Source organism: Coenobita brevimanus, chromosome 57 (assembly GCF_032717465.1).
Source record: "Coenobita brevimanus isolate Jiangsu-jjx chromosome 57, ASM3271746v2, whole genome shotgun sequence".
Lineage (NCBI taxonomy): Eukaryota > Metazoa > Arthropoda > Malacostraca > Decapoda > Coenobitidae > Coenobita > Coenobita brevimanus.
The window spans coordinates 26,112,316-26,131,466 of NC_137010.1; the positions used below are offsets into that span (position 1 = coordinate 26,112,316).

The window sequence follows — 19,151 nt, forward strand, 5'->3', positions numbered from 1 at the left end:
CCACTGTTAGTGAAAGCTGCTTGCTGAAGAGGCATCAGATGCTGCTTGGACTTCTGCTAAGACTTGTACATCTTGTGTACCATCTTCAGTAGGATGTGATTGCTTGAAAGGGAACCAGGAAGGTCCTCTCTCTCTCTCTCTCTCTCTCTCTCTTTCATAAAATTGGGGGGAGGGCTGCTGTCGGTGGTTGGTGTAAAATATCTCTCCTGCAGCAGAAGGCTGAGTTAAGAAAATATGGGAGCATGAGAAAGGATCATATTCAGGAACAGGAGGCCTGGTGAAATATAATCCTAACCTGGCTTTTGCCCTGTCTGGCTACTGATTTGTGCTGACCCTTCCTCGAACATTTGGATTAAGGCTTGGTTCTAAACCTGTGCAAATCCTCCAAAAGTCTCATTAATTAGAAAGTTATAAAATGGCTATGTACCATTCTTGTCTACTTCTCACCCTTAATATGTCCCCTGTTTCACTGTGATATACATCATTTATCATTCTAACCTATATTTCCACTTATCTGAAAACACAAGAGTAGAGGCTTTCAAGAATAATAATCATCATACTATAATTTTCCACTATTTCCATGATGTGGGCAAGATCCACAAGGAGACAAGAAAACAAAGACCCAAAAATAAGGGGAACCAGCGTATGTTTCACCCATTTTTGTTTTTATTGGGGTGGGTAGGATCCAGAAACAGAAAAAGGAAAGCACCAAAGTAGGAGAAACAGTTGTCATCATCATGATTAAATCATATATCATCATCATGATTAAATCATCATCATAATCATCTATAGTATTTCAAATAAGCAGACAGGATCCACATATAGGAAAAGGACTTTAACAACTATTCCCTCAGTTTTAATACTGACTCCTTCAATGATATTATATTCATACGCTTTTATTTAGCTTAAGAGAGACTCTTCAAGGGAAAGGGATTTGATGTAGCTCAAAGCCCTTAACCGACAAGGGGTTCTCCTAAAGAATATTATCATTTGGTAGCATCGTGAACAGAATAAGAATGATGTACCTGGGTAAATGGGCTTATAAGTACACATAATTCTTATCTTCATAGTTGACTCTGATGACTACTCACTAAATATGAATGTTAAAGGTACAGTATTAATAATTCTCACCTTTCTTTGTCACATTCCACAACAATCTTGCTCCTAGAACTTGAGGACCACTCATTCAGTGTGAACATTTGGCCTGCATGCACACGATTCTCATCTTTGTACCACAGTTGACATTTATGACCACTCATTCAGTATCAACATTAACTGTGTAAATAACTCTTGCCTTAATAGTTGACACAGATGAGCACTTACTTGTTACAAACATTCATTGTGCATATTCTTGCATTCATAGTAGACAGTGATGACCACTTACTCAATACTTATCAACATCCAGTAGGATAACACGGGGTAATATCACTGTGATGTCAGTCATTCCAACTCAGGGGCCCATAGCTCCCAAATTAATGAATGGATTCAGCTTCTATTGGGCTTAGGTTTTAGAGGAATGCCGACCTAACAGGGTCATGTGATGTTTTGATTCACTGTGCCAAAAAATGGCATTGGAGAAATGAAATTGTTTATCAGAAATTATCAGGATTTATTGCATCAATAAAAACCAGAAAAAAAAAAAAAAAATCCATCTACCCATTATTTACATGTTTCAAGTTAAAAAAAAAAAGTTCAGAACTGTTTGCATTGCTCACACACACACACACACACACACACACACACACACACACACACACACACACAGAGCAAAACAGTACCCTGCCATGCACTCATGCCATGGGAGTCACTTTCAACCAACTAATCAACCCTGAAACAATCAGTGAAACAACGAAGGATGCCATCGACGTAAAGTTTGCCCAATACATGGCATAGCCCCTACTGTATGGCAGCCTAGGCTACTTAAGCCTAGTTATAATTAATTGTGTATGATATGTAATGTAATATTATAACAATAATAATAATAACACTAAATATTATAACAATACTAACAACAAATAGATTGTGGCGAAATTACCCATCAGGCAAGGTAATTTCACCACGAGACATTTTTCTTTTTTAAATCTGTGGTGTAGATAATTTTTTTTTTTTTTTTACAAAAACAATTATAGGTATGTTTGGCAGAGGGGCTGAATGTATAGATAAAGAAATAAACATGTCAATATTCTACATGTGGCAGTTTGTATTTGGCAAAAACCACCATTTACAGTGGAATTACCCCGTATTACCCTATACATAATCATTTAGTACTGCAAATCTCAGCATTGTCCTGTTGCTAACACTGATGACCACTCATTCATTATGAACATTTAAAGTGCATGTACAGCAATTCTCACCCTTTTGTTGTCAACATTAATGACTTTGCCGATGCGTGGGAGTACATTGTTCCTCATACCCTTGTTGACACACCCGGCCAGCCAACACACAAAGTAAGGCAGCTGGGTCGTGGGGATGGAGTATCCTTGAGGTCGGAACTCCTTTGAGATTGTCATAGCCATGTCTTTCATCCATACATTCTCTGTCAGGATGATGTGGCGATTGCCAGCAGCTTCTGGTAGAGTCAGAGCCTGGCCATGTGAATGTAGATGATTTCAGAAAGACTTGGATAATACTCTGGCATGGTTTTATTGTACAGGATATAAAACAAATGTATTCTAAGATACTGACTAAGGGTGTATGAGCATAGCAGGGCTGGGAGATTTGAACCAAGAATTAAGTAGTTGGCTATGAAGCATGTTACAGACACATGAAAGAAGATAAGTTGTGGACAATTTGGATAATATTTTGAGATGGTTTGGCCATATGAAACAAGCTGATAGTCACGGGCTGGCTAAGAAAGTATATGAGAATGGGTGCCTGCATGAAGAATCAGATAAAGAATGAGGTGAAGGAGCAGGATGATAAAAATGTGAAGAGTCAGGTAGAGATAAAACACATTTCCCCTTGCCTGTGTTCTTTTTCATTTGCTTTGGCAATGGAATCATACTGAAATCCATCTCACTATAAACTACACCTAACCAGAGTATAATCTAATTTAACCTTCATGGACATAGCTACTGCATATGACAGAGGAGACTGATAAGGAATGTGGGAGGTGTTGAGTACATAAAATAGTTGCAGAAGTGATGAATGCTGTTATGAGTATTTATGCAAGTGAAATGAGAACTGATTGAGTTCTCTTATTTGAGTGTTGGACTGGAACACTCTCATCTTAAATGTCAAGACCAACATGCCTAGCCCTGGGCTCCTACACTCCTCATGGGGCAATGTAGGATTGGATGAATGGATGGATTGGAACATGGTAGATCATGTCTCTGTAGTTATTCAAGATATCTATTCATCCATCTATCTACAGCTAGAGAGATGTTGATAGATGCATACAGTAAACCCTCTATAATTTGGATTAATTGGGGGGGAACCCTATGTCGAATTATCCAAAAATCCGAATTATTGGAGCTCATGCTTGCCCCTATCACCAAATCACACCCACGCTCACTAAAACATGGCTTCTTCACAAAAACATTGAACAGTACAGTATACTATTACTTTATACTCAAAGAGTGCACAATACAGTAAATAAAATAGTGTCAAACCCGGATAATGAAGTCTTGCAACACAATAGTAAAGTACAGTACACTTAACTGAACCGAAGGTGCCGTACAGTTCTTAAAAATTACATTTATTACTACAGTTATCACTACAAAAACTGTTCACGTCCACTTGTCACTGGAACCCTTTTCTGACTTGACTTGCTTAATTTGAATTTCTATCCGAATTAAAATTATTTGTCTGGTGGTCAAAAAAGATCTGATTTAACTGATTTCCAAATTATTTGGTTTCAAATTGGAGAGGGTTTACTGCAGACAGAAAGAGACAGGCAGATATAGGTAGACAGATAGAGACAAACAGATATAGATAGCCTGACTGACAGATAGACAGACTGATAGACAGAGAGTTAGACTGTTAGAGATTGACTGACTGATAGATAGGTAGATACCCGGTACTGTGTGTGTGTGTGTGTGTGTGTGTGTGTGTGTGTGTGTCTGTGTCTGTGTGTGTCTGTGTATTTACCTATTTGTATTTATCTATTTGTAGTATACAGGAATTGAGCAATGCTCGTGGTGTCCTGTCTCCATATCCACATTTATCAAGTCTACCTTTACACACATGAATGTTTTTCTCATGCACCACCTCTTTGTCTAAGTCGTTCCAAATATTTAAGTATTTACCTAATATACCTAATTGTGATATACACGGAATGTACTATGCTTGTGGGTTTCTGTCGCTGTTTCTCAATAAGTCAAACTTAGCTTTAAACTCGTTTAAGTTTTTAGACTGGACGATCTCTTTGTCCAGGCTATTCCATAAGTCTATACTTCTGTAAGGAAAGCTATATTTCTTGATATCCTTCAAGCAGCTTGACTTTTTCAATTTCATTCCGTGTCCTCTTGTTGCTCTCTTATCCCATACAAACAGATCTTCTTTGTCAATTTTATCTACTCCCACCATAGTCCTGAACACTGCAATCACGTCTCCCCTCTTTCTCCTTTCCTCTACGGAAGGCAATTCCAGTTTTTCCAGCCTCTCTCTGTATGACAGGTCTGTCAGACTGGGGACCATCTTGGTTGCTGTTCTTTGTATTCTCTCAATCTTGTTTATATCTTTCTTTTTGTGTGGGGACCACACTACCGCTGCATATTCTAACTTGGGGCGGATCATGGCCACTATCAATTTTTTCATCAACTCCTCATCCATATAATGAAATGCTACTCTTATGTTAGTCAAGAGTTTATAAGTCTCTCCAACTATATTGCTAATGTGCTTTTCTGGTGACAAACTATCTTGGACCAGCACTCCCAAATCTTTCTCTTCTCTCCTTTTTGTGATTAATTCATTACCCAACAAATAATTCAGTGATGGCCTCCTGGTACTTTTACCCATTTCCAATATTTTACATTTCTTTACATTAAATTTCATTTCCCACGTCCGGCTCCAATTGTGTATCCTATCCAAATCCTCCTGTAGTATTTTACAATCCTCCTCGACCTCTACCTTCTTCAAGATCTTTACATCATCAGCAAACAGACTTGCATAACTGTTCACTCCATCTACCATATCATTTACGTAAATCAGGAACATTACTGGCACCAACACCGAGCCTTGAGGGACTCCACTTGTTACTTCCCTCCGTCCAGACATCCTATCCTTTATTACTGTCCTCATTTGTCTGTCTCTCAAAAAGTCTCTCATCCATTCCAGAAGTTTCCCCTTCAGTCCTCCTATATATTCTAGTTTCCACATTAGTCTCTTATGAGGTACCTTGTCAAAGGCCTTCTCTAAGTCTAAGTACACACAATCCACCCAACCATCTCTCTCCTGTACCACGTCAATCGCTCTTGAGTAAAAGCTCAACAAGTTAGAAACACATGACCTTCCACTTCTGAATCCAAACTGACATTCAGCCAAAATATTCATCTCTTCCAGATATTTTATCCATCTGTCTTTCAGAATTCTCTCACACAATTTTGCGACCATGCTGGTTAGAGACACTGGTCTATAATTCAGGGGTTCTTCCCTGTTTCCTCCCTTGTAAATTGGTACCACATTTGCCCTCTTCCATTCTTGTGGCACTTTCCCCTCTTCCAGTGAGCATACGATTAAACTGTGAATTTTATCTGCCAGTTGTTCTCTGCATTCCTTCAGTACCGAATTAGAAATTCCATCAGGTCCTGGGGCTTTCCTTACATCTTGAGTTTCCAGTAATTTATACACTTCCTGTACCTCCACTTTTATATCTTTTATCACCGGAACATTTCTAATCACTCCCTCCCTTTCCACAAGCTCCTTTTTTCTTTAGTAAAAACTGACTGGAAACGTTTGTTCATTATTTCTGCTTGCATTGCCGCATCCTTAAAGACCTTTCCTTCTACTTACAATTTGGTGATTCCTTCCTTTTGTTTCAGTTTGCCATTAACAAATCTATAAAACAGTTTGGGTTCATCCTTGCATTTGTCTGTTATACCTTTTTCAAAATTCCTTTCTTCTTCTCTACGTATTCTTGTGTATTCATTTCTTGTTCTTTTATATTCTTCCTTTGTTCTGTTGTTACCTCTCTTTCTCCAAGTGTTCCACGCCTTATCTCTCTCTTTTTTTGCTATCATACACCTATTTAACCACTCCTTTTTCCTGTTTTCTTTCCCTCTTACTCTTGGTACAAATTTTTCCACTCCCAAATTATAGAGGTCTAGAAAGATATCCCACTTCCTCTGTATCTCTCTTGTTTCTCTGAATTTTCTCCAATCCGCATTTTCAAAAAAGTTTCTCAATCCTGTAAAATTTGCTTTCCCAAAGTTGTATCTTCCCTGTCTATGAAGCCGTCTCTTGGCTCGACGTTCCCTATTAACATCTGGAACTCAATGACCACATGATCACTTTTTCCTAAAGGACAGAGATATTTCAATAATTCTATTATATCGGGTTCTTTGGTGAACAGTAAATCTAACCTTGCTGGTGTGTCCTCACCTCGAAACCGTGTCTCTTCTTTGACCCACTGTGTGTGTGTGTGTGTGTGTGTGTGTGTGTGTGTGTGCGCGCGTGCATGCATGCGTGCGTGAGTGTAATGAGCAATGATGGGAGTTCAAAGGTTGGGGTGTGAAAGGAACAGAAGGAAAGGAGGGTTGCAGGTACAATGATGGAGGTGGCAAGGAATACAGGGATTACCATGAAGGTTAAGAAGTCTTTGGATGACAGTATTGTGATCCCCACACTAATGATAGAAGAGAAGCTTGGACTCTGCTGAAAGACACAAATCGAGAGTTGAGAGAAGTGGAAATGAGTAATCTGAGAGAAGCCTGTGAAGTTAATGAATGGAAACAGACAAATGTGGAAGTTCAAGAGCACTGTGGTGTTGAGCATGTGCTAGAATGTATTAGGAGTACAGTATATACCCTGAAATGCTATGGCAGTGTGGAATGAATGGAAAGTGAGTGCTTGAGAGTGTAGGTGAGTGAGGTGAAAGGAAAGTGGGGCTCAGGAAAACTAAGAATGAAGTGGAAGGAGGGAATTGAGAGTTGTAAGAATGATGGTGGTGTGGGTTTGAAAAAGGAACGAGAGTGTTCTGGGATGGAGATAGGTATGAAAGTGGTGTGGGATAGAGAAAGGAATGCCTTGGACATGGTTCATGGACACCTCCTCCAGGATTAAGGTGTCTGGTTACAAACAGATAGAAATTACCAAAGAAAGAACTGATACATACAGCCATACTGAGGTTGAAAATTCAAAATTTTGAATGGACTTGTGGGCCTCAAATAATACCAGCCAGAGATGCTGCTACTGTTGTTGCTCAGTAGACTGATTAACTGCAGCTAAGCAACTACTCTTATGAGATTATCAGCCAGAGTGCATTTAAAGGATCACAATTAGCATACCTTAACATGGGCCTTGGCAACATCTCGAACATCACAGACTGGGAAGCTGACACGAGCGACCCCAGGGATGGATTTGTGGACCAGCTGGTTCATGATAGCAACTGAGGTGGCATTTTTGTGGGTCTCCATTAGTGGTGGACCCATGATAAGTGTTGGGTTGATGACTGCAAGCTCAAATTTTTGGTCGTCTGGAAAGAAAGGTACAGATTACGTGCACTGTTAACACTATGCAACAGTACTGTACGTTCTGGTTATCTGGAAAGGAAGGTAATGATTAAGAGCAGTTAACATTAAGCAACAGTACATGCACTGTACTCAGTTAATGCTGCTGGATTTTATTTGATTACTGCTATGCTTAATGGTTTATCTTGCTCTTAAATTATCTATCTATTTATAGTCAGATGCCATAATCCCATAAAGAGTGGCCATTTGTCTTAGTGGTTTTGCGGGGAGGGGCATTAACCTTCTGCCAACCCACTTGTTGACACAGGGAACATGTGTGGGTTGGTTATATGGTTACCACCCAGCATTGTAAATAGTTTCCTGGCTCACAGGAAACCATTAGGCTTGTCACTCAAAGTAAAGCCACCTGAGAAGGGAAGAAGAGTAATAAAAAGTGACAGGAAAGATGAGGGGAAATAGGAAGAGAAGAAGGCAGACACAGAAAAAGAATAATAAAGGTGAGGTAAGAAGCAGGCAGCAGTACATCAAGTAAGTGGATGATGGTTGCCACCACCCACCACCAATATGTAAACTATCTATCTATCTATTGCCAGACGCCAAAATCCCGTACGGGGTGGCCATTTGACTCTGAGTTATTTGTTTTACAGGGAGGGGGACTAACCCTCCACCAACCCACTTGACACGTAGGGAGCACGTATGGTTTGGTTATATGGTTACCACCCAGCGTTGTAAATGGTTTCTTGGCTTACAGGAAACCATTTGGCTTGTCACTCAATGTAAAGCCACCTGTAACAGAAAGAAAAGCATTAAGTAGTGACAGGAAAGATGGGAGAAATAGGAGGAGAGGATAATTATGTAAACCAATACCAGTAATATTTATAACTGGTTACTCATACTTTTACCCATTAACCTTTGACTGTTAAGATGTATCTTGTCTGAACAAAATATTCTGCATATATACATACCTGCACATAAATACTAGGTGTACCACTAGGTGGTAGGTGGTGGCAACCATCATCCACTCAATGTAGTGCTGCTTACTTCTTCCTTCGCCTTTATCACTCTTTTTCTAGGTCTGCCCTTTCTCTCTCTATTTCTCCCATCTTTCCTGTCATATTTTATTACTCTTCTTTCCTTTTCAGGTAGCATTACATTGAGTGACAAGCCAAATGGTTTTCTGTAAGCCAGAAAACCATTTAGAGTGCTGGGTAATAACTATACAACCAACCCAAAAAGTACATTTCAGCAAGTGGGTTGGCAGAGGGTTAGTGCCTTTCATTGTAAAACAATTAACTCAAAGACAAATGACCACCCCTTACAGGATTATGGTGTCGGGCTATACAGTAGATAGACAGACTGATCAGTAGCACTGAAAGAGTTATTTGAGATAGTTTTTGAAGCCTTTGAATAAGACGAATTTCTCTGTTGTACAAAATCCTCTGATGTCAGCCTGATTAAAATGGACAAGTGCATCAACCAACGCAAAAAGGTTAATTATGAGGTCATGCATTGTACCGAACTTACCAGGAAGTTCCTTAACATAATCCCAAGCAGCCTTTTCTGCAGCAACCTTGGACTTGCTGTAGGAGTCGATGGTAGTGGAACTGACATCAGACCAGCACTCTTCGTTGTACACCTTGTCAGGCTCGGGAACAGTTTCCGCTGTGGTGGTTAGGAGTCATTACTTTAAGTAAACCACTTTGCACATATCACATAGCCCCTATTTTTTTTCTTGCTCTTTCAGAGGCATTTACTCAATTTAAAGGAGACATCTTGTAATGAAAGGGTAAATGAAAGCTATATTTAACCTCTCTAGTTGGAAAAGTATCTCCAGAGCTAAATAAAACTGTCTGAAGAGCACAAGAATAAATGAATTTTAAGCCATTGCTGATAACATGGTTCTTATAGTTTATTCTTCCTACTCTTGAAGGCTGTATTCATCTTAGGAGAAACTGATCAAACAAGTGGAGATATAACCTTCACTAACTGCAACACATCCTAAGGATCATTTCAAAACTGAATAAAATAATCATGGGCTTGTAAAAATGAAATTTCATGATGTCCTCAGGTAGTACAGGGTAAGTTGCAAGGCACCATACAATTTTTTGTCTATTTATCTGAAGGTTTTTGTTATCTTAGAATAGTACAGTATATATTAAAGCTGCTCTTGCCAATTATTTAGTAATATACAAGGCCTGTCCAAAAAGACTGAACTTTTTATACAGCACACGAAATAGTTGGAGTAGCATGATCACAGTGATAGCACTGTGTAGCAATAACTTTGAGCTTTAGCCTACCACTAGCTGCATCATGCCATGTCATTAAGTCATCGAGGTACATGCGCTTGAGTGAACATGTGTTTAATGCACTTGGTAGATTTTCTTCTATTTCTTCTGTCATCTGAAATCAGTGATGTTTCAGGGTGAATTTCAACTTTGGGAAAAAATAAAAAGTCTGCAGGGGACAAATCCGGAGAGTTGGGTGGTTGGGGAATGATAGTCATCTTGTGCATCACCAAAATGTCACGGATAAGAAGCGACACGTGAGCAGGTACACTGTCATGGTGCAGCATCCAGATTTTGTTTCCCCATGCTTCAGGCCTCTTCTTTCACATTACCTCCATCAAACCCTTCAGAACATCCAAGTAAAACTCTTTACTGAAAATGATTGTCTGACCATGTGGAACAAACTCATGATGAATTACCCGCATAAAAAAAAAAAAAAAAAAAAAAAAAAAAATCACCTTCACATTTGAGGGACTCTGATGTGCTTTTTTTGGTCACAGTGATGATGTTCCAACCCACTGCAATGACTGCCTTTTTGTTTCACATCGTACCCATACACACACGTTTCATTACCTGTTGTGACATTTTCATTAAGCAAAATTTTTTCCCAATTTGAAACAGAATTTTGCACAAACACATTGCTCTTCAAGATCCTTCATTGTTTAACTTGCAACAAATCATTAAGTGCACTAAACACACATTCATGCAAGCATGCGTACCTTGAATATGACTGACTTGTGTGATGTGGCTACTAGAAGATCAAAGTTCAAAGTCATCGCTACACAGCACTCCCATTGCAATCAACCTATGATGGCTAGTTTATGTGCTTTTTAAAAACTTTGGTTTCTTTTTAGAAAGACTTCATATGCATAATGAAGGTTACTTTTTTGTGCATTTTCCTTTCTGACAGTACTAAGATTGATATAAGATTAAAAGGAGTGTAAAATGTATTAGGAAAATTTTACACTGTTTATATACCTAGGTCAGCTACTGGATTTGAACAGAGGTATCAAGTGCACTGGGAGTATTATGTATGTATGTATTCATGTGGTGTACTGGCCAGCTTCTGTGCCCCTGATGTTGGTGCACAGCTCAATTATACGTGTTCAAACTGTGTTTTATGGGTTCTGAAGGACAGCTGATCTGCAGGACTGGAAGACACTAATTACTGTCATCAGATATGTATGCAGCCCTTACCCAATGCTTAATGCATGGCTATAGATATGGAAGGCTTTTGGAGTGTAGAGTGAGAAGTGTTTCAGAAGCTTGTTTTGCAATGGCTGTGTATGTAAGTGAAAAAGTCTGTATATGTTATTAAAGTTACCCTGACAGGGTGTGTCCAAGAGAATGACATGAACGGACCTACTACTGCACCCATGACATGTCTGCCCCCAGTTGGAACTGAACCCAGGTACTGAGAACACACACACACACACACAACCTCTCCTACTGCCACACATACACATGCACACACACACACACACTACTCACCCAACCACCTGAGACTCCAGCCACTGAATATACTGATAATTAATGGAAGAAAAATTATAGATAATATTAAGAACAACATAATGCTCACATCTGATAACATGCATCTAAACATTTTATTAAGCTTTTTTACAGTGAAGTAATAAAAAAAGAAAGAAAAGATAAATAATGGTGGGGGATAAAGTTAGCCATAGAAGAGGAAAGCAAAAATGAGTCAAAGTTATTTGATTATCATGCATTTTTATTCTGTTATGTTTTTAAGCAATTATAAACTCCACTCATATGGTTAAACCTCTCTTTTTTTTATTTTTGCTACCTTCACACATTACTGTATTTCCATCACAGATTTTTCAAACTAGAGGAGTTAAAAGAGCCTTGATCAACCCTTACTATATTTGAGGACTCTTCCCAAGTGACGTAAAATTATCTGATTGTAGCAAGAATAAAATACGGTGAGTCTGTGAACTGAAGGGGTAAAGCAATACATAAAGCCCATAAATACTCTTGTACAGGCACGTCCCGGTTAACGAGCAATCGCTTAATGAGAATTCGCTAATACGAGGTCTTGGAATTTGCACCACCGCCTGTTTAACGAGCAGGTAAACCTCCCAGTATCCTAGCTTAAGAGAATTGAGACGAGGGTACAGTATTTGTATTTCGTGTGTATTAACCCTTTATTCCTGCTTAAAAATGTCTGTCACAGGTGTTGGTGGTCAGTGGAGGTTACTTGGCTGGTTGTTACTGGTTGTTAAACCCATTCCTATTTTACCTGTAATTTGTTATTCTGCTTATATTGATGCTGTTTTTATATTTCAGGTGTATTACCCTTTTGTATTAACCCCATATTCCAACTTAAAATTATCAGAAAGTCATTTTTGGCGGTTTGGGGGGAGGTTGCTCAGAGGCCTTGCTCCCTAACCTTATTTTTCCCATAAGTTCTTCACCTCATTTAACGAGAATTCAGCTAATGAGCAAAATCCTTGCTCCCAATTAGCTCGTAAGATCGGGACCCGCCTGTACTTGATATGGACAAAACTGTAATAGATCAGTAGAGTATCATGCATTACCTTCAGTCTCATCATGCCTTTGAGAAATACAGCACAATATACAGAAAATGTGCAAATTTATTATTACCATCCTCCTGCCCTTGTTTCCAACTAATAAATTGGGTTGGGTAGGATCCAAATAAGGGAAAATTACCGGGTAGATATTCATGAAACACAGTACATTATTTTAAAATTATTTGGTACTGTTTGTTGATACATAGAGTACATAATGTGATGTACAGAGAAAACTTTACACAAGAATGAAATTGAAGACAGTAGTGTTGGTGAGATAACAACCACGCCCCAGTAGTTTTTATGACAAGATCCATATTTGGTGTTGTAATTCCTTATAACTGTTAGCCTGTGTTAACTGCTTATTGTATAAAAACACTAATTACTGCAACTGTATTACCTGGGTGAATCCCCCGAGCTAAAAACAATAAGCCATACAGCTCTGCAGAGCAAGGAGAGACCCTTAGAGAGACTGCTACATCTATCTATCTATCTATCTATTGCCAGACGCCTCAATCCCGTTTGGGGTGGCCACAAACAAATCGCCTCCAAGTCGCCCTGTCCCTCGCCATTTCACAGCCCTGCTACCAACTCACACCCCCCTCTCTCATATACCTCTCCACCCCATCCCTTCATCTCATCCTCGGCCTCCCCCTCCCTCTTCCCCCCTCCACCTCACTCACATACACTCTCCTCGTCAGTCTCCCACCCTCCATCCTCTCCACATGGCCAAACCACCTCAGTGTGTTCCTCATAACGCTTCCTATCACATCCACATCCACACCACAACACTCCTTTATATCCTCGTTCGTCAGCCTGTCTCTCCATGTGACTCCACAGGCTCCTCTTAAATAACTCATTTCCACTGCTCTCACTCTTGACTTGTGTCCTTCCAACAACGTCCAAGCTTCACTTCTATACGTTAGAGTTGGTATCACAATACTGTCATGTAGTAACTTTTTCACTTCCATGCTTACTTCCCTGTTTCTTATCACTGCTTTCAAAGAACAAGCAATCTTTCTTCCCTGCTGTACCCTTTCAAGCACTTCACCCTCCAAACGTCCATCCTTACTCATCACACTACCCAAGTACTTAAACGTACTCACATTTTCCAATTCCTCACCATCCAACCTCGCTGTACATTCACTGACTTCACCTCTCTCAAAGACCATCACTTTACTCTTCCCTACATTCACCTTTAGATTCCGTTGCATATACACTCTCCCAAACTCATCCACCAAGCCTTGCAGCTCCCCTTTGTCTTCACTCAACAACACAGTATCATCTGCAAACAACAGTACGGGGAGTTTCCAAACACTATCCTCTCTCACCAGGGCCACTCCGACATCCACTACCCTACCTTGCACCTCTTTTCTTACCCCATCCATGTACAGATTGAACAACCATGGAGACATGACACATCCCTGTTTCAACCCAACTTTCAAAGAGAAAAATTCACTTAGTTCGCCATCCACACGCACTGCAGCCTTCGCACCACCGTACATACTCTTCACAGGATTCAACAACTTCCCATCTACTTCATATATTCCTAACACTTTCCACAATCCTTGTCTATCCACCCTGTCATATGCTTTCTCCAAATCCATGAAAGCCGCATACAACTTCTTTCCCTTTTCTATAAACTTTTCCACAAAAGATCTAAGAATGAATATCTGATCTACACAACCTCTTCCCTTCCTAAAGCCTCCCTGTTCTTCTCCAACTAATTTCTCTGTTCTTTCTCTAACTCTGTCAATAAGTATCCTACCGTACACTTTTCCTATTATACTAAGAAGACAAATGCCCCTATGATTACCACACACTTCTTTTTCCCCTTTTCCTTTGTACAAGGGAATAATTATACCTGACTTCCAATCCTCCAGGACTCTACCTTCCTCCTAGGCCAATCTGCACATCTTCCACATCCATTCTACTACTACCTCTCCCCCATGCTTCAGCATTGCACCACACACTCCATCAATTCCTGGGGCTTTCCCCGATTTAACTTTCTTCATTGCTTCCACAACTTCTATCCTACTGATTTCTTCCTGTCTTCTCACCTCCCTCCTTCTCCCAGCCATTCCCTAGCCACTTATACTCGCATTACTTCCATCCTCTATGTTCAACAATTCCTTAAAGTGTTCTCTCCATCTGCTCACTTTTTCTCCCTTCTCCACTAGCCATCTACCATTTATATCTTTCACTCCCCTGCTAACTTCACTTCCACCCTGTCTTACTCTTTTCACCTCTTTCCAGAACGTTTTCTTACAGTCCCTCCATTTTACACTCAAATTCCTTCCAAATTCCTCATCCATTCTCTTCTTACTCTCTCTTACTAATCTTTTCACCTCTCTCTTTCTTTCTACATATAACTCTCTCTTCCGCCTCTCAACTTCTTCCACGCCCCTATTTCTCATCCATTCATTGTATGCTTTCTTCTTTTGTGCCACAGCCTGTCTCACCTCTTCATTCCACCATGCTGTTCCCTGCACCGCCCTCCATCTTCTCTTCCTTCCACACACCACATCACATGCTGCACATATTTCTTCTGTAAATATCCTACACACACCTTCCACGTCTCCCATCTGCTCCAATTCATATTTGCCCAATCGTTCCTCCACTTCTCTCTTATACTCTGCCTTTTTCTCATCCTCTTGTAACCTTTCCACTCTCCTTGCAACTACTCCTTCCTCTCGTCTTTCCCGTCTTCTATTCTTCCATCTTACTTGAATCCTAATTCTGGCCACCACCAAGTAGTGGTCAGAAAGTCCACTCTCCCAACCTCTATAAGCTCTTGCATCCATTACACATCTTCGCATCCTTTCATCCACACACACATAATCAATCATTGCCTTCCTTTCATTCAGTTCACCACCCACCCTTCTCATCACTCGCCATGTATACCTGTGGATCATTTTATGCCTGAAGAGGGTATTGGCTATCACCAACCCCCTCCCAGCACAAATGTCCACTAACGCACTCCCATTCTCATCTATCTCAGCAGGCACACCCCACTCACCAACTATTCCATCCACCTTCACTTTCCCAACTTTACCATTCATATCACCAATCAAAAACACTCTCTCATTCCTTCCAAACTTTTCCATGCACACTTCTACATTTGTCCAGAACTCTTCTAGCACAATCTTGCATTGGCTCATACACACACACAATCGCCCACATTTGTATTCCAACTTTCAACTTTACCCACACAATCCTTGACCCAACTGATCCACACTGTCTTATGCTCTTCTTCCATCTTTTACTCACAACTATACATACTCCTTCCTTTGCCCTCTCATTCTCACCTACTCCTGCACATATACCCCATCCATACTCCCATTCTCTCACACTTTCTCCTCTCCATTTTGTTTCAGTTATTCCACATACATCCACTTTCGCACCCTCAAGGACCTGAACAATCTCTCTCTTTTTCACCTCATCATTCGCTCCTCTTACATTCTATGTACCCATTACCAAGTCCTTTGTCCGGTCCTGGGTCGTCATCGTTTGGTCAGTCCTTGTCCGAGGCTTCTTGTTTGTTTTTTTAGTTAGTTGTTTTCCGGGGAGGGGCACTACATCTCTTACCAGAAATACACAACCCTGGTGTGGTCTCGAACCACCAACCCTATAGTCATGATGCACGAGCAATGCCACTGAGCTTTTCTAGCCCTTTATTTTCATGGTGTACTGTTGTCTGGTAATTGATTTGTTGTTAAAATTTATAACCTCATCATGCATTTTGTATTCCTAGAGTACAGTGTGTGGCAAAATCGCATGTTAATATCAGAATGAAAGGTTACCCTGATAAAAAGATAAGAATATGGAGGCAGCAAGGAGACAACATTAAGGTGTGATGGTGTCCACATGAATGTATAGGTGTGAGACTCTTGTTACGAGTGAGTGACCAAGTGTAGCGAAGTGATGTTTACATTCAGCTGAGAAATGAGCGGCCTAATATGACACGACACAGCCCAACTGCGATGGTATTCAGAGGCTAATAACTTTTCTACTATGTGAGACAGAGAAGATATACTTTCAGCAGGAATAAATTTTGTTGTTAGCAATACTGTATATTCAATCATGGGACTAAAGAAACCCTTTGGAATCCCGGCTTTCAAAGGGAATGTGTGTGTGTGTGTGTGTGTGTGTGTGTGTGTGTGTGTGTGTGTGTGTGTGTATGAGAGAGAGAGAGAGAGAGAGAGAGAATGTGACTAAGTAAATATTTTAGCTCAATTATTCTTCTGTTCTTGTAGAACTACCTCACCAGAAATGTTGAAAATTTACTTTACGATGAAATTACGACGATAGGCTTGTGTACAAACGCTCGCTCACTTGTCACTTGCTTTACTGGTATGGTATGAGTTGAAAAATGAAGAGTAAGAGCAAAGGAAATGAGACTGTAGAGGAATGCATGTGATTTGTGTAAACTGGACATCACAGAAAACAGTGATTCTTGAAATATGTGAAATACAAAACGAGTTTATTTAAATGTTATGGTCATATAGGGGGAAACAATGCAGATGGTGTGGTATATGTGAGACAGTTTGATGGTCCAAGGAGATGCCATAGGTCAAGAAAAAAGGTGGGTGGACATGGTAAATGAGTATCTGCAAAAGTATGGTATTTAAGATGACAGACCTCAGTAAATTGACCAGAATTTAAAATAGTTTAGTAAGGTATGCATGGAAAAGGACATGAAGGTTTGGTATTTCTGGTTTTACTTCTTGGTCAGTAAAATGATTTACCGGTACCTGACATGTGTATCTGACGTGTAAATATATGAAGAGAAAAAAACAAAAGTGCTGAAGCCCATGCTTGTGAGGTGCTGCCAGAATTCAAATTGAATGATGTGTGAATGAGCATAAGGCATATTTCACAGCCCATGCTGTTAATAGTTCTCTTATTTCATGTTTCTTTTTCTTATTTTTGGATCCCACCTTATCTAAAATTAAGTGGGAAGTAGGTTCAGGATAATGATGATGATGATGATGATGGTGGTGGTGGTGGAGGTATGATGATGATAATGACAGTAGTAGATTGTTTGTTCTTTTTTGCCTGATCACAGTGGTCACAGCCTATACAACAAGAGCCCACAAAGTACTGTACTGACTTGACATAACAGTGACATGGGTTACATGCAAAACAGTTGTTGTGCTGCAGAATTATGAGACAAGACATACGTATGGATTATAACCTATCTTACTCTGCAATATAATACACGAGTTGTGCCATACAGTATTTAGGATGCAGTGATCAATTTGAATTTTAAGATTAACAGTGTGCAGTTCAAGCACACTCCTCAGTTAACCCCTTCACTATGACTGTGTTTTAAATTCTATTCCTGCTACATAAAAATGCTCTATACACCTTAGGATAGATTTTTCAAACTGAAGAGGTTACATATAGCCTTCACTAACCCCTTTATTTCTTAGGTGCTCTCCTGAGCGTGAAAGAAAATCATCTATGGTGCTCTCCTGAGCTTGAAATATAATCATCTAAGGCACTTTCCTGAGCTCGAAATAAAATCATCTGAGGGATTTGTTGCCCTTCAGTACCATTAAAGCATGGCTTAAACATGTACTGAATAGTAGAGATGCCCACCCATGTCTGGTGTATGCAAGCTCGCTGCTACAGTGCCTACATTCATATATGAGTGCAACAAGAATAAAATATAAATTGACATCCTCTGACTGAAGTAGTTAAATGCTCCTCTTAAAAACAAGGGGTGTTTCATCAGTGTTGTCATCACTCCCGAAATTCATTTTGCACTGTACAGTACTTACTCACAAATCACCTCAGAAGAGTGGCAAGTGAGCGTGCCACCAACTTCAACAGGCATATCATGTATAACCAAGGACAAATGCTGCCATATATTCCCTAAGGGGTCATCCCATATGTCCCCTAAACAGTTGACTTTGTGTCTGCATTTTAATGTGCTATATGCTGTGCAGTGCTCTACTGTTATGTGGCCCTATTCCACAAGTAAGGCATGTGTCATTTGTGATTCTATCCAACTCAAATCTAAACTAATAACTATGGAAGAATGGATGATGTCCTGATCTTGGCCTAGCCAGGTAAACTCGATCAGCTCTACTTCTGGATACCTCTGATGGGTGGATGTTGGGAAGGGAGGGGGGGCTTGTAGTACAATACAGTAGACTCTCGCTATAATGATCTAATTAAGTGGACGTCTGATCCGATAACGCTAATAGTCTGTTATAACCCATGGTCTCCTGAGGTGGGATTTCAAGCACATGTTTGGAAATAAATGAGTACAACAGCATATTCTAGCACTAAAAATGAAAACTATAACCATTTTATACCCTTAGTTTTGCCCATCTGAAGCTTACTTCACATCCTTGTCATGGCACTTCTTCACGACTAGTACAGTATTACAACACTGTAGTCTGTTATTACAACTCTGCAGTTATGATGGAAGAGGACAATATCAGGCCAGGATGGAATGAAAAAGAGTTGGAAACACATGTATTGCACCCCAAGGCACCCCATTTAACGGACATTGCTCATTAGAGCAGACAGAAATTCAGTGGCCTTTGTGCTGTCTGTTAATTCCGACATCCAGTCTATCTAGGCTAGGTCCATAAAAGCGAGGGTCTACAATATTTTGATCAAGTTTGTAAAGTCCTGCATGTGTAATGACTACGTAAGTGTTTTTTATTCCTAGTGTT

At 40.0% G+C, this 19,151-nt stretch overlaps 1 protein-coding gene across 2 annotated transcripts in view; it reads right to left on the reverse strand.

Annotated features, from left to right (window-relative positions):
- The window catches only part of LOC145402316 (uncharacterized), a 119,199-nt gene that overhangs the window by 11,452 nt on the left and 88,596 nt on the right, over positions 1-19,151 (reverse strand). For both annotated transcript variants that reach the window (XM_080274456.1, XM_080274457.1), the window contains exons 4-6: positions 9,153-9,290; positions 7,446-7,633; positions 2,355-2,585 (exon numbers count right to left, since the gene is read on the reverse strand). In XM_080274456.1, the coding sequence (XP_080130582.1) occupies positions 2,355-2,585; positions 7,446-7,633; positions 9,153-9,290 (557 nt within the window). The remainder of the gene's footprint in view (positions 1-2,354; positions 2,586-7,445; positions 7,634-9,152; positions 9,291-19,151) is intronic.